At 45.8% G+C, this 16,692-nt stretch overlaps 1 protein-coding gene across 3 annotated transcripts in view; it reads left to right on the top strand.

Annotated features, from left to right (window-relative positions):
• EFCC1 (EF-hand and coiled-coil domain containing 1) overlaps positions 1–16,692 on the top strand; it is a 36,739-nt gene that overhangs the window by 16,322 nt on the left and 3,725 nt on the right. Inside the window, exons 3-6 of one of the 3 annotated variants that reach the window (XM_033071671.1) lie at positions 9,880–10,016; positions 12,381–12,513; positions 12,780–12,939; positions 15,341–15,499. In XM_033071671.1, the coding sequence (XP_032927562.1) occupies positions 9,880–10,016; positions 12,381–12,513; positions 12,780–12,939; positions 15,341–15,499 (589 nt within the window). Of the gene's footprint in view, positions 1–9,879; positions 10,017–12,377; positions 12,514–12,779; positions 12,940–15,340; positions 15,500–16,692 lie in introns of all 3 variants that reach the window. The other 2 variants (XM_033071670.1, XM_033071672.1) reach the window with 2 other exon arrangements.

Here is a 16,692-nt window from a genome sequence, read left to right as displayed (position 1 = left end):
GTGCTATGAATTCTGGAGAACTCCATCATGAATATCAAATACAGATGATTTAAAAAGCCAACACTGATTCAGAAGAGTTACACTTGGACTAGTTGATGGCTGTCAGACCCTTCCCACTGAACTGTTCCATTCTAGGAAAATAATTCATCAGGTTTTTAAACATGGCATTGTAGTTTTCCTCTTCAGGAAATTCATTTTATAAAAATAAACCACATTCTATCAGATTTCAGAGTTGCAGGTCTAATCCCCACCAGAGGACAGGAAAAATTTTCCTTTATGGGCTGTTCTGAGCTTTTAATGTAAGGAACTTTTTTCTATTGTTATTGATGCTATGCTGGCACATAAGTACAAATACATAACTGCATATGCTGTTCTACTAAAATTGATGTGGTTTTTTGGTAGGTTTTGTATATGATGCCAAAGTCAGTCATTAGAGCAGTTTCCAAGTGGCCGCAGACCCATAGGGAATGGAAAAGTATTTGGTGAAAGCAGCCTAAATGTGGATTCCAGAGTGATTGCTCAGGAAATGACCCCCTGCACCAGCTGAGATGGGTCTGAAGGCAGGCTGAGGTGTGCACTGGCAGGTTGTAAGATTTGATTTGGGTTTTATACATCTTGTAGAAGAAAGGTCAAATGTGTTGCCTCAAAATGATGTTACTCTGATTTCAGCAGCTTTTATAGAGTTTAGGGAATCTCTTGGTGAACATGAGGGATAGTTTGGAGGTGTTTCCATCACTCTCAGGTCCTGCTGACACCCGCAGCCCTTGGGCACAAGAACAAGGAGGTCCCGGATTTCCATCAGCCTCATCAGGGAAGTGAGGAAATCCAAGAGGTCCATGGAAGATGCACCTGCCAGAGGCAGTACAACCGTTGTAATTATAACTTAAAGCTAAACAGGCAAAACCTAACAACTGTGAAGAGTTGTAGGCACTAAATCTTTGGAAGGCTTGCAATGATCACACAGTAAATATCTTTCAAGTTAGCACCTCGTGGATGTTGGGACTTTTCTACATTTTCTTCTGCAATAATGTGGAAGTCAACGAGAGCAGCACCATCAATGTGAACTTTCTGCCCTGGTTTTGGAAACAAATACAGTTCTTGCAGGAATAACAGGCCCCAGAACATCAGATGTGATGGCTTTGTTGGCTCACCAAGGAAGGGAAGACGTAGGGAACAATCCTGCAATTGTCTGCATCTGTAGCCAAGGGTTAGTCCCAACCAGCAGCATGGAGCACACAGAGGAGAGAAGCAGCTCTTGTTGACAGCAATTGCATCAGGAAATTTAGAATAAGAGCAGACTGTCCCAGTCAAATTGCAAATGGCCAGAAAAAAGTACAGTAATTTCACGAATTCAAGCCGCACTGAGTATAAGCCGCATCTCTGAGTGTTGGCAAACATTTTGTTCTTTGTCCATAAATAAGCCGCACCTGAGCATAAACCGCTCTGTCGTTCGCAGCAAGGACCCACGTGCAACAAAGTTGCCAAATAGTAACAGAACCGGGACATGGCGGGGTTTACTGGCTCAGCTCGGGCTGTGCAGGCTCGGCCCGCTCGGGGCTGCTGACGGGGCGAGCGGGCCAACTCGGTGGGGCCGCTCGGGGCTGGCCACCGCCTCTGGGCTCGCTCACTCGCCCTGGCCCGGCACTGCCCTGTGGTGGCAGGCGGGGACAGAGCACCCCCGCTCCCACAGTGGGCAGGGACGGAGCACCCCCTGCTCCCACCACGGTGGCGGAGGGCGGGGGCGGAGCCTGCCTGCTCCTGCCGCGGCAGGTGGGGGCTGGAGCCCCCCGCTTACCCCACAGGCCGCAGGGATGGCAGCACGGAGCCCCCGCCTCCTCCCCGAGCTGTGGGGATGTCAGCACAGAGCCCCCTGCCTCTCCCCCGCCTGAAGTAGGGGACTCCCCTGCCTCCCTCCCTCCCCCACGCTGCCGGCTCTGAGCTGGCCCCACCTGCCACGCAGCACAGTAACCAATTTGTAACGATTGCGAAATCCTGGGTTTTACTGGCAGGTGCTCGGCTCAGCACCCTGGCTGGCACTTCTGGGGTTGTACATGTCAGAAAATTATTCACATATTAGCCGCTCCTGAGCATAAGCCGCATTTCCGGTGTGGGAGCAAAATTTTAGTCAAAATGGTGCAACTTGTATTCACTTGCTCAGTCTTGGTGGGAAAACACAGCCACTGGAAGATCTCCACAGAATCCCATTGACTGGGCCTGACAGAAGGGCTGGATACAAGGAGCTCCTTGGGAATAAAGGCAGGCCTGGAAGCTCTGCTGTAGGGCAAGGTTTTGTTAAACCCTCTCCCAAATATCAGTGATACACTCTGGAGTCACCTTTGATCCTGCATGCACTTTCTAGGAGCTGAAGTAAACAGAGGTTTTAAAGGATATTGAGAACTTAAATCTTATCTCTCCTACACCCGAGGGCCTCAATTCCCATTATCCTGCTGAATGTGTTTGAATGCCAATTCCTGAAGCAGGTGCCAGCACTCTCACCACCAGATACTCTCTGGTATACCTGGAGACTGCATGAGGCACTGGGGCATGACGTGGTGCAAAGTCATCTGAAACACATCTGCACATGGAATATCTTGATTTCTGTCCATAATGATGTGTTTGAGTTTTAACTGGAGACCTGGGAATGATCTGGCATTTTAAACAAATGCTTCTGCTAGAAAATCAAATTTATGCACCAGTTGGGGTTTTTTTCCTGGCTTTGGCCCTTCATCAGATCTGGAGCCTGTCACTTCTCAAACCAGCATTAATAGTGGCCCTCACATCTGAAAGCAAAGGCCTTTCTGTTCCCAGAGGGATGAGAGCCCTGAAAAGCAGTATTTATCCTGACTCTCCCAGCTCTGGACAGGATCAGTGCAGTTCATTGAGCCTTTGCTAATGCAAAGCAGACTCGTGCGTGCTCATGGGACGCTGTCATTAATCCTTGGGGGACACAAACCTGCAGCTGGCTCAGTTCACTGCCAGCAGCTTTCTATAGTGACCCTCCAGATATACAGTGTTTAATGCACTGCTGCCCTGCTGGAGGCATTTCCAAGCCCAAAGGCAGGCAGAGCATGGTAAATGCCCCCTTCAGCTGTTCTTGCCAAGCTGATCACCTGAGGTGTGAAAATGTTCTCCCAGGGCACTGTTGGGGCTCCCTCAGCTCCTGAAGCCCATGGCACATCACAGGGCAGCAAACATTGCTGCAGTGAGGGATTGCACTGATTGGACTCACAGCAATCAGGAGCATTTTAGAGAACCATAAATGATGGTTTGGAGGAAGAAGTGATAAATCTCAGGCTTATCACTGCAACAATATTGCACTTTGCACGGACTAGATTGATTTTTTTCCCCATTTTATTGTTTAAGGTATCTACAGAAACCCAAACCAAGATGTATCTACATTCACTCCAAAGCCCTGATGCTGTTTCTTTAAGTGTCTCTCAGATGAAAGTCTCTTGAGAAACACCAGTGCTTCCAACAGTTTAATCTCGAGCAGCAGCCCAAACCCATCGGTTTTCTTGAGGGACTGAGCTGAAAGGAGCCCAGAACTCTGTAGCACCCCTGACCTCAAAAGGACCCTCTCAGATCTCCAAAGCCTTCTGCGCTCGCTCTGATGGAAACTTCAAAAAGTGCAATGTGAAATGTTTCTGTGGAAGTCAGGGGTGTTGCTGGTATTCCTTTAAAAATCCAACCAGCAGCACTGCCATCTGAGTGGAGCAGATAAAAGAGATTTGTTTCTGATGCTTTTGCATTGTGAGGATTTTGAGCTTTTATTTCATATATCTCTTGAAACACAATGTGTCTAATTACTAAAGCCTAGCAGTGGAACTCAGAAACATCCTCTGCTTTCATTTTTTGCCATTTTATGTATCAGAAATGAGCACAGAATATATTATCCCTAAGTTCTCAAATGCAAACAACACACTGTGAAGGCCAAATCCATCTTCTTCTTTCTGATGTTTGGTTTTATGAAGTGAAGAAAGTGACAGTAAAAGTAAGGTCAAATTTCCTCTGAAGGATTTACAAATTTAAGAGTTTCTCCTCTCCGAATTGTCATTCCACATGCTATATCTCTATTTTTGATGGGCCTAGCACTCCACAGCCTAAAAAGATTCCCAATGCAGCCAGATATGAACTGGAACATTTTCCTAGTGTGACTGTACTTGCTTTTAAGGTGGAGAGTTACAAATTCCCTCTCTCTTTTCAGTTCCCACAGTAAAATCTAGAACAACTCCATAACATCTGGAACTTTGTGGGAGTTTGAAGATGGATCAGAAAGGATCAGTGCAAAACCTCTAGAAGGTTTTAATTAACAAATATTTCAGCATGTCAGTTTTTGTCAGATTTTATCCTGACCTGTTTTCCCTTCTAATGCATAAATCTTAGGATTTGAAACTGAATTACAGAACGTCAAAAAGCCAAGGGAAAATATTAAGTCTTATATTGAGGGCAAGAGGAATGGCATGAGCATTAAAAAGTTTGGGATCCCATCCAAGACTGAGACACATGAAAAGTTTTCCAAAAGGGTTGCCCTGGGCAGTAAACTGAAAATAGAAAATATTGTGTAAAAACCTGGTTCCACAAGTTGCAGTGCTGTTCACCTACTGTCAACTACAATGAAAAGCTAAATATATTTTATAAACACCTGAGGTTTTACATTCTGCTGCAGCTCTATGATGTTAAATTTAATCAGTTTTTACATAAGATAACACCACTGGTGTCACCTACTGCTTCAAACAACACCATTTATTTTAAGTCTTCCTCCTAGTGATCCTGCTAGATCACAGAAAGCTGCTGAAGACTGCTTCCTGTTTTTCGTACAGGTTTCCGTCTTTTCCTGTGGAAATCTATTGAGGAAGCTCTCTGAAAACAGGAGGAAATATCTGTTTCTAAATACCTGTGAGAGTGTCCAAAGGAAGGGTCTTTGCCCCCTGTGGGGCTCCTGGGGAGAGCAGGGGCTGCTTGTCCCCCCCCAAAAGCTGCATCCCCTCATACACAGCTGGGATCCTGCATGGAGAGGCTCTAAGAATGAGGGGAAAACTGCAATTAAGCATTGGCTTTAATTTTTTTTTTCAAAAGAGGAAGAAGCAAAGAGCCAAAGCCTTCTGTTAAAATATTATTGACTGGGAAGACAGGAATCCCCATGAGGAATTTTCCTGTAGCTATGACTATCTCTCTCCTTCACCTCATTTAGTAGCCCTGCACTGCAGCCTGTCATGGCCACATAATTATAGCTAAACTCTAATTAAACTGTGTTTATGTCTATGAGATGCAATAGTCAGCTAAAATTATGTACCTGCTTAAGTGTTCTGCTAGGAAAGAATCTATGTGAATTTAAACTTAGGTAAGTTCAAGTGAATTAGGTGATGAATACAACATGAACCTGGACTTGGACTTTTCATCAAAGAAATGGGAGGTGCTGGTGAGACAAGCAGAGGTCCAGCCATGGAGAAGGGAGAGGAGCCTGAGTGCTGAGCACTGGCAGACATCAGTTCTTACACCCAGCGAGCAGCTACAAATGATCACATTACACTCCTGACTTCCCAATAACATTTCTTATTCAACCATATCACCAAAAGAAGACAAAATAGAAGTTGCTGTGACTGCTGCCAAAGCACAGGCAGGATCCTAATAAATGCAGAATCACTAGGCAGCATTTTCTGGTCTCTAGGAACTGACAAATAACTTACAAATATTTGCAAAGGGAAATAATTTACCCTGGGATTGGCTCAGTTGGTCAGAGCATGGTGTTGAGAATGCCAGGATTGTGGGTTTGATCCAACTATGGGCTTAAGATTGAGCCTTGGGAGTTCCTTTCAACTCAGAATATTCTGAGTTCTGTGAATCAATTCAGGAGTTTCTTTTCGGTCACCTACCAGAACAATACTTGAAGAAGGCAAAGGACAGGCTGCTGCCAGGGAACTTAAAACTTTAAAAAGGCATCAAGGTAGCAGGCACGGAGCTTAGGCTGAAGGAAAGTGCAGAATTCCAGAGTCTCTGGTGAAGAGCAGCACTCTATGAAGCTCTGAGGATGTTTTTACAAAGCAGCAAACACAAGGGGTGAGGTAATTGTTGGTGCTTCCTGATACAGGATCTGAGCATCTGCATTCCCCGTGTCTCAAGAGGCAGCTGCTGTCTCTGACCCCTCAGCTCAGCTCTCCCGGTGCCTCCTTTGCCCTCTGCTCAGACAAAACCCTAGCACAGCTCTCCTGGAGAACCTGCAGGCATCAAAAACCCTTTCCACAGCTCCTAACAAATTCCCAGCTTGGATGCAGAAGTGATGCTCACACTCCCCTTGCACCTGTCGGATTTTACCAAATGCTTAGACAGAAACAGCTCACAGCTGCTGGAGCACAATGTTTGGTGTTAAATGAGCCATCTTTCTCTTCTGTCACTCCACATCCATGGGGCTCTAAATCTGTGAGGTGCTGAAACAGATCCTGAAGGAGTTTCCATGCCAGTGAGTAGGAGCGCTCAGTCTGTACCACACTCAGGGAAGTTTTACAGACATCAAAAAGAGCTTTGGCACATTTTTAAGGTTTCAGAGTGGAATTCCGTAGGATCTTTCACGCAGCTGTTGAGTACTCTGCTAGGAAGAATACTTCTGAAGACACTAAAAGGCTCCCTGGACGCTGGGTTTTTGCTGGCATACACTGCAGCAGCCAGGAGATAAGGGAAGGATTCCTGGGGATTAAACAGCACAGGTCTACGTGAAGGACCACATGAGGGTAAGGGCTGCTACGTGAGCAGTGGCAGAAGATGATCCACAGGAGCACAGCTCTGCTTTCTCTGCCTGCTCTGATTTATGTCAAGAGCCTTGGGAACACCACAGTATTTTAGTTACTAGTTTTTGATTGTGGACTTTCAAGCATCTTGCTGTAAAATCCAAAGTCAGGACAGCAGGAGAGACAGAATTCTCCAAAATCTGAGTTTGAAAAAGCAGGAAGAACAAACAGAATGTATCCAGGCAATTCTGGCATGGGCTGTGGGGATGTGGCTGTGTTTGCTTCCACATGCCTCTGCTGCTATTCCTTATGGACTGGGCTGAAAGCAGATCTCAAACAATGCAATTTAATTTCACAATGTGTGCACAACGCTTTGTGCTGTCTCCAGAGTGCTCAGAGTCACCCACGTGAAGGACAGCAAGGCACAGCCCTGCTGTGTGGGTCAGCACCAGTCCAGGATTTGTCTGCTTGTATCCAACGTGCAGGGAGATGGAAAGGTTTGCAAGAAAACACGTGGCCATCACTTAATTTTTTTTTCCAGAGGCTAGTAATGTTGGCAAGAAAATGAAAATCATCAGCCAGTAACAGGAAACCTCCCAGAACTGTAACCATTATAGTTGAAGTTATAACTGTACTTTTATAACTGCCCATATAAAGCCAGGATATTTAGTGATCTTTATCACAGCCACTAAAAATTCATGCTTTTAAACATTTATCTTTAAAGCCTGACAGATCAGGCTATTTATAAGCTGAGATTAAGCATCTGGATTGATAATAGAAAGTTCATTCATAGGATTTCTGTTGGAGAGGAGCTCACAGCACCAAACAGGGACTGATGTATTCAGAAAACCAACACAGACACTCAGCTCCAGTGTGAAAATATAACCTCAACAGTAATTGAAAAGTCATAAATAATTCAAAAGTGTGCACACCCAAAGCCTCTAATTCCCACAGGGAATAAGCCAAATCTGAAACCATTCTGAGTTCCCTGAACTCTGACAGTTTGGGTAAAATAGTACAAAAATAAAAATCACACCTCATTTTGGTTAAAATCCACAATTCCTACACTTTGAAAATGAAATATAGCTCTGAGTATAACTACACTCAGGGCAATGTACACACACAGCTGTTTGATCTGCTCCAAGGAAGTCTCAAAAAGAGATGAGTTAAAGGCCTGTGAATGACAAGTTAATAATTGCTCAGAGTTATTTTCTGATCAGTCAGGAATTATTTAAGCCCACTATATGCTCAGCACCAGAAGCAGGTGGGTTTTCCTGCAGCTCGGTGTTTCCATAACTGTAAGGCAGAGCCAATTAAAAGCCAATTAGTCATGGACATTACTTTGAGGTCCAGTACTTTGCAGACTCTCCCCTCTTCAGTGCTGCTGTCCATTATGCTGGGGACAAAGGCTCTGGGATGAATGGGGGCTATTTCCCTGTCTCCATGGAAGCCTTGCCAGCTCACCCCACGCAAACCTTCCCAGGCACCTCCAGCACTTCCCCCTCTGATCTTTGCCCCAAACAAATGTGCTGTTTATTCACTCTTCTTCTCATTTATGGAGACCCATTTAATGCTGTATGAATAGCAATGAGGAAAGAATTAAACCTGTGTTTGAGAAACACTGAAGATCCCTGCTTCCAGCTCTTCCTTGCACCCACACCTGCTGGAAAAGATTTTTGTGATACTTGAAAATTCTCCATGTTTTATAGGTTAAAATCTTAACCACTGCAATACTATTCACTGAAACGTTAGCATCTGTGTAATGTGAACTAACTCTAGAATCTGAAACCCGAGCAATCTAAATTACACTGCAGCTCAAAACTGAGAACAATCTCCTCAGACACCAACTACTCAAGAGATTGTAAAGGATTCCTGTAGAGCACCAGAAAATCAGCACATTGCAGGAAAGCAAAATGCAGGATCCCTGTAAAAGAATATCCCCCAGGAGCTGTCCAGAACTCTGATTTTCAGTGCATTTTATTTGTGCACTTACTCCAGAATTATTTCTTCCATAACTTTTGACTTTTTTCTGGGGATTGCTATTTCCCTTGGCTTTACAGGAAATCCAGTTGTTGCTAAGCTGAATAATGCCATAAATTGCCAGTGAAGTAAGGCATTAGTTTTTAATGCAGTCAGCCCTACTCAAGGAAGTAAAGTGCTGGCTTCTCAGCAAGGTTTAGCTCAGTTTCTCCCCTACAGATGTTTTCAAAAATTGACTTTTGTTGTTAAATTAATGATCTTGATTATTCCTTACAGTTTCACAGGCAAAAAGGGAGCTATCATTGGTGTGGCTCCTCAGGAGCAGCTGAGGTAAACAAAGGCTCTGCAATTCTGGTGTCCAGCATGGCCTCAGCTGCTCTGTCCCTGCAGCCAAAGTCCCCTCCCAGCTGCAGCTGAATTTAAAGGAAGGAAGCACAAGATTTGTACAGAAAACTCACATTATACAACTTGTGTCAGCAGGACCCATCTGCTAAGTTTAGCTCTCATTTTGTGCTATTTAATGTGTATAATAAAGGAAATACTCAATATTCGCTAGACCAAAACTAATCTATGGAAGAATATGGAGGGAAATTGGCACCTTTGAGGACTCCTATTCCTCAGTTACATTATCTGATCTGTGTCCCATCCCTTGAAAGCCATTCCTTTAAAACATAAACGTGATACCCTCTCATTGACCTCAGACAAAGACAGTTCCAAAGGAGCTATAAGCAATGCTGACACCCATTCTGAAATGCTTCTCACCTGCAAATCCCTGGTTTCCAGGTGTGCCACTATTTCTGGATCATTCTTTGTGACTGCTCAGGCTCTGACTCTGCTTCATGCCAGCACTCACAAGACATGGATCAAACTCCCTGGCATTTCTGAGCCCAAGAGGCTGATGCAGTACCTGTGGCCACAGCAGACTACTCCATAAATGTTTTCTAGTGGTTTTTGACCTGACCTCTGAGTTACGGGTACTGTTCAGTTCTTCTTATCAAAGGACAGCTGAAATCCACCTTCCTTTGGTTGTCAGGGAAGTCACCTCAGGCTTGGTGTTCAGGTTGATGGCCCTGTTCTCCAGTAGGTCCCAGCAGCCACATCCCTCAAAAGCCATGCTGGGCATATCCTGGTTTTCCAAATTTCCTGTGTGTCAGCCTGGCTCTGGCCTCTTTTGCAGGTCAGCAGTGGAGAGGTCCCAGCTTGCCCAGCAGAGCAGCCCCAAGCAGCAGGAGGGAGCAGCCGAGCCCAGGGGCACCCACAGCGTGGCCATGGCACCGCGGGATCAGCGCTCCCTTGCTGGCATCGCCGGCCACGGTACCCACCCCAAATCCCAGCCACCCCAAACCTCAACTCACCCTGAACCCCAGCCACCCTGAACCCCAACTCACCCTGAACCCCAGCTACCCCAAATCCCAGCCACCCCAAACCTCAACTCACGCTGAACGCCAGCCACCCCAAACCCCAGCCACCCCAAACCCCAGCTACCCCAAACCTCAACTCACCCTGAACGCCAGCCACCCCAAACCCCAGCCACCCCAAATCTCAACTCACCCTGAACCCCAGCCACCCCAAACCCCAGCCACCCCAAACCCCAGCCACCCCAACCCCAGCCACCTCAAACCTCAACTCACCCTGAACCTCAACTCAAAAGCACTTCTCTGACAACAACTCTGAGTTACAAGGCACCTTTACTGCAAACTGGAGAGCTGTTTGTTGTGACAAAAAATTGGATTTTAGGTGTGTATTGAATGGAGTTGGCAAGCAGCTGCTTGGGAATGTTGAAAATACTGACATGTACATTAATTTCACGACTATAAGGCGCACCCTTTTGACTAAAATTTCCCCCAAACCCGGAAGTGCACCTTATAGTCCTGTGCACCTTATATAATGGACAAAGTTGCGAAATTTTCCAACACAGAAGTGCGAGCCGTGAGGGGGAGTGGTCCCGCAGCAGTGCCAGGCTGTGAGGGGTAGTGGCAGCGGGGCTGTGCCAGGCTGTGAGCGGGGAGTGGACCTGCGGGGCTGTGCCTGGCTGTGAGCGTGGAATGGACCTGCGGGGCTGTGCCAGGCTGTGAGCGGGGAGTTGACCCGCAGGGCTGTGCCGGGCTGTGAGCGGGGAGTGGACCTGCGGGGCTGTGCCTGGCTGTGAGCATGGAATGGACCTGCGGGGCTGTGCCAGGCTGTGAGCGGGGAGTGGACCCGCAGGGCTGTGCCAGGCTGTGAGCGGGCAGTGGACCCGCAGGGCTGTGCCGGGCTGTGAGCGGGGAGTGGACCTGCGGGGCTGTGCCAGGCTGTGAGTGGGGAGTGGACCCGTGGGGCTGTGCCAGGCTGTGATGGGGAGCAGCAGCAGCGCTGTGCCTGGCTGTGAGTGGGGAGTTGCCCGGCGGCTGCACCGGGCTGTGAGGGGGAGTGGCCCCGTGGCACTGCGGCTGCCAGATGCAGGCGGGCCCGGGGACCTGCGGGGTCACGGCAACAGGGTGGAGGCGGGGCCTTGGCCAGCAGCCGCGTGGGGGGTGCCAGAGGCGGATCCTCGCTGCAAAAAAAAGGTGCGCTTTATAGTCCAGTGCGCCTTATATGATCTACAAAGTTGCGAAATGTTGCCAACTCCCGGGGGTGCGCCTTATAGTCCGGTGCACCTTGTGGTCGTGAAGTTACTGTAAATACAATTAACATTGTAGCATGTTTTTCATCTGGTTAGACTTAGAAAGTAAACCTGCTTTAACAAATGTTTTTATCAAATCACACACTTTGCCAGCTCAGAGTTTCCACATAAAATTACACTACCCATATTTCAAGAACAAACAGCTTTTTAGCAAAATGTTTTCATTTTATAAATAATAAATATAAATAAATCATGGGGTTATAGATTCTAAAACAGGGGAAAATGTTCCATCAAGTAAAATAGGATTAGTTAAGCAGGAAAACTAACTCAGAGAGATGAACAAATAAAAATATTGTGTACTTGAACAGTAATTGCCCTCCACAACAACTGATCCTTATCCTTACCTTAGAGTAACTCCAGGAAAGAAGAGAGTTGAGGTGTAACAGCTCCAAGTTACCCACAAGAGAGTCTGAAATGTTCAAGACTCTTAAAATAAGGATCTTGGCTGCGGCTGCCTCAGCCGCTTCCCAGGGATGCTGGGGGACCCTCCCTGGTTTTTCTCTGGGGGTTTGAGCTCTCACTTCTTTCTGGCTCAGACTCAGGGTTTAACTGGGCTTATTGGGGTGCTGCTGTGATGCCTGGAGAGGCTCCCTGGAACAGAGGCTGGACAGAGTTAAAGGATTAAAGTAGGGATTTATTAAAAGCCCTTCAAGGGATGCACCTTGGGCAGTGCAAGAGCCTGGCTGTGGCTACACCCAAGATGGACCCAAGATCACAAGTTTTCACACTTTTCTAAGTTTTGGTCCATTCCCAGATTGGGGTTAATTGTCCACTTCCAGCTCCAGGTTCTGCAGTCCCATCCTCCCAGATTCTCTCCTTAATTCACTGTTGTTTGCACTTTTTGGGCCTGAAGCTGCAGTGTCCTTAGTTCTGGGACTAGAAAAGGATTTTTGTCTGACTGAGCTGTGAGGAGAAGTTGCTGACACTTTGTATGAAGTTCAGAGTTACACACTAAGGCAGTACAGAGTGTGGAAAATATGAAAGCTAAGACTGAAGGCATGGCTGTGTCCCAGCAGAGGAGCAGCTGTCCCACTCCGTGGAGGGCCAGGCTGCCTCAGACAAGGAGGACGAGCAGTGCCCGGGTGACCGCACTCCCTGGCCGGACCACGGCAAGGAGGTCCTGGCCAAGCTCCCATGCTGTGGCTCTGGGTAAGTTTAATTCATTAACTGATGCCTTTGGAGCCCTTGGCAAGATAATTTCACCACCTGTGGCTGCTGTCAGAAGCCTTTTGCCCATCCTTCATGGCACGTGGGGAGCAGCCTGCTGGACGTTCCCACCCAGCCCTGATTAGTGTCAGCAAAGACACTCATTTGTGACCTGTGCTGCCAAGAATTCCACAGCAAAACTGGTTTCTGCAAACACAGACCTCTACTGTGAGGTCTCACTAACCCTTTGCTCTAAATGACATGTGTAGATGTGATGAAAGGACGCGGGGGAAGCTGCTATCCTACCTGGAGACCAGCAGCACCAACGGGAAGGACCCTGGGGAGTCCTTGGAGAGAATTTCCCCCGTCGCAGAGCAGCCAGAACTCAAGGGCCTCCAAGAGACAAAATCAGAAACAAACATGGAAGAGGTAACAGGTGCCAAGCAGAGTGTGAAAGAGTTGTTTATGCGTCTTTGGGGAGCTGCATCTAAATGTATTTTATTTTGTTCTGGCCATTCTGCTCTCTGTTGCTGATGTTTCTCACTGTGCTGTAGTGTCAGCTCAGACATCTCCTGCTTTCTTCCAACACCTGCATTTCTACTCTGGTTCCTACCCAAAACTGCCTTTGGAGTTTTCAAACTTCAAATACTGTCCTTGATTTACTGAGGTTCTCCAGCTGTGGATGAAACACTCCCAAATCCTAAGGCATCCAACACCTCTAGGAGCAGAATAAATTCAATCAATCCCTCAGGCTGGCTGAGACTCCCTGTTTTGGAGTAAATTATCCCATTTACTGTGTCTTTTTCTTGGGCTTAGATGGATATATTTATATAATAAATATAATATATCAATATAATATATCAATAATGTAAGAAAATATGAATAAAATTAGTTCTCAGGTTAGCAGTCCTGTGTGATCTCACTATTTAAATTCTGCAGACTCCAGCCCCTGATGTGCACAGATTGAAGAGCCAGCAATTTTTCTGTGAAACAAAAATAGTGCATTGCCATGGTCTGCTTTCTCCTGTGCTTGTTCAGTATTTTATATCCCCTCTTTAAACAAAACAAAAAGCTTTCAGTAGTTCTGGAAGGATGGTGTGAATCAGTGAAATATTTAAAGTAAGGGTAAAATATTCAGCTTCTTTACATGTTGTCATCCTTTGTGTTTTACATTGTCTCATAGATTTCCTCTCGTGACTAAATGAAAGAATTTCCTTGTCAGGGAAAAAAAATTAAAACCAGAATAAAATCTTATTTCTGCCTTACACAAATTGCAGTATTCAATGGCAATTTATCCTTGCAGTATTCTTTAGAGAAACACAAAAGTTCCTTCTCTACTGCTTAGCATCAGTCCACAGGAAAAAATTACCTGCAGTTAGCGCCAGTTTTCTTCTCCTTTTTTCCCCATTCTGAGGTGCTCATCATCTTCTGCAGGATCGCACTGTCCTCTTTTTCATGTCTGCTGGATATTAGTTCTGTGCAGCTTGTCTGGAAAAGCACCATTGTGAACAGATTAATACAAAATTCCAGAAGAGAAATGGAATCTTGCCCTTGATTTAGAGGCAAGCAGGGAGGTGAAGAAGACATAATGCCAACTCACTGTGATGTGAATTAAATAGCAGGAGGATGAATCATTTTGAGCTTGTTAGGAAATTTATTCTTAAACCCTTTTATATTAGCCAGGAGTTATAGGGGAGGAATTTACTGCTACAAAACAGACAAGTAATAAAAAATTCCTGTCAGAAAGGTGACTCTCCTTGTAATCAACAGAAGGCAAATAGGAAGACTGAGAAATGCTCTCTTGAGCATCTTCTTATAAATACATTAGCTTAATAAATAAACCACCAACACTTTCTCTGAAGTTGACAAAAGTTCCTTATACATTGCTGCATATTCTTCTGTTTGGACCTGCTCAGTGTGGAAAATCAGACAAATAACAACAAGGCTAACAAACAAGAGACTCAGCAGACAAGTGAAGGGCAGCACTCTCAAATACTGAATAATAATTGCTTCAGTCTGAGGCTTGTAAAACCAGAGGATGAGAGAGTTCTAAGATTTGTCATGTCCAGAAAGTTCTACCTTCCAACAGCCAAACACTTAAAAATAGCTCCTCCTGAAGACAGGGTGGTGACCTGGGGATGGTAGATGGGGAGAACATGAGTGAAGTCTAAAAAGAAAGTGTTGTGCTGCTGAGTGTAGTGTACAAAAAAAATATAGAAAATATTTTCTATACAAGCTTTCATGCAAGCTGCTAGCTTAATTAAAAAGGCAATTTGTTTATGAACTGCCATACAGCATCAAATGAGAAGTTCACCCCAATATCTGGAGGAAATCAAGGAGAAACAGTGGAGAGGTTGTTCCTCTTGGTGTTTCTCACCTGGTTCCCCCTGCACCAGGGACAGACACATCTTCTTGTCTCTCTGAATGTACAGATGATTGCTATGTAGGACCTGCAGGAGACAGAGATGATTGTGGTGAGGGCACATAAATCAGTTTTGCTTTTTAGAGGACAACAGGAATACAAAAGGGGAGAAAGCTGACATCGCAATGCTGGTATATAAAATATACAATAAATTTAATATTTAAAATTCCTGAATGACCTGCCTGCACCCAGTGATGAATGAACACCCATTGTGCACAAGAGCAAAGCACTGATTTCTTAGTACTCCTGATACCTCACTTCATGTAGCACATTGAAAAATGCACTTCCCTTCAAGAGAATCTTCTGGAGTGAGCCCCATTTACCACAAAACAGGGGAAACTCAGCTTTACAGTGCTTGGGCAAGAAAGGAAAAGCTCCAGTGCCTTCAATTTGCTGTGTTTTGTGCAGGTGAAAGGCCCCTTGCTCGAGGAGCTGCAGCAGAAAGTGGAGGAGACAGAAATGCTGAAGATGGAGCTGCAGATGTTGGAGACAGAGAGGGTTCGGCTGTCCCTGGTAGAAGAGAAGCTCATGGATGTTCTGAAGCTTCTCCAAAAGCTTCAAGACTTGGTATGGTGAGAAAGCAGTCCTGGGGCTGAGAACTGGGGCTTGTAGTCTTTTCCAAACTGAGAACATGTTCATCCCCTCTATGAAATAGAAAATCCTTTACAGCAGGACAGAATTGTACATGTGTGTGCCCTGGGAACAGCCTGGTGGTTGCAGAAAGCTTTTAGATCCCCTTTGACTGGCTTTCTAAAAGCCTAGAGATCTCCTTGGAGCTGAACCTTCAAGCTCATTACCCTCTAAACCAAAATTGAGGGCAAAGGAGGAAAACAAAGAAGTGAGCAATCAGGAAGATTCCAGAATATGTGTTTTTCCTTCTAGATCAGGATCTTTGTTTAACTGCATGCTAATTTAACTGAGTCAGTATTAAAAAGATAAAACTCCCAGGAGAGTTTAGCAAGAATCCCCTAAATCCCTGATGGGATATCCCTAAGAAATCTTACCCGTCAGAACCTGTGAGTTCAGGTGTTACCTCCCCAGCACATTCACCTTCATGTCTGAACTCTCTCATTCACAGCAGAACCTGCCACCCAGCAGACACTGTCCAAAGGCACACACACATCCTGTCAGCACTAATAAAACCTCACATTGTGCTGCTGAGGCCATGTGAAATCCCCAGACTTCCCACTCTGCTCCAGTCCCCCCTGGGGTAGCCAAGCAGGTAGAAGAGGGAGCAGGGCCAGCTCTGCCTGGAGGTAACAGCATCTTCCTCCCAGAATTTCTCCCTTCCACTTCTCAAAGTTTTAGCAAGAACAACGTGTCCCTGCAGATACAGGCTCTCTAAGTGTTAATTAAACTGCTTGCAAGACCGCCTCCCAGAAAGCACAGGAGTGTCTTGACAGCAGATCAGGAGTTTGCTTTTCCAGGCACATTATATAATGTCCCACCAGATTTCTTGTGTAGAACCACCACTGAGAGAGACCATCCAAGTCCTGAGTGGTTTTTACAGTGCGCTCACTTTGGCTAATGTTTATTACATCTCAGATCCAGCCCTGCCACAGCACATTTGCTTTGTCCTTCAGCTGTGTCTGAAAAGACCCTTCCTAAAACAACCCTACCAGGTCCAGTTCACCTTCCCCACAGACCTGGCTGAGGACTCAAAGAGCTTTTGCTCTGCTTACCCTCCTTGCCACCTGCAGTTGTTTGGGCACACACTCTGGAAAATTCTATATTTTCCACTGAATAATTGTTATTTCTCT

This window comes from Catharus ustulatus, chromosome 13 (assembly GCF_009819885.2).
Source record: "Catharus ustulatus isolate bCatUst1 chromosome 13, bCatUst1.pri.v2, whole genome shotgun sequence".
In the NCBI taxonomy this organism is placed as follows: domain Eukaryota; kingdom Metazoa; phylum Chordata; class Aves; order Passeriformes; family Turdidae; genus Catharus; species Catharus ustulatus.
The sequence above is the reverse complement of the archived record's forward strand: the minus strand, read 5'-3'. Positions and strand labels throughout refer to the sequence as shown.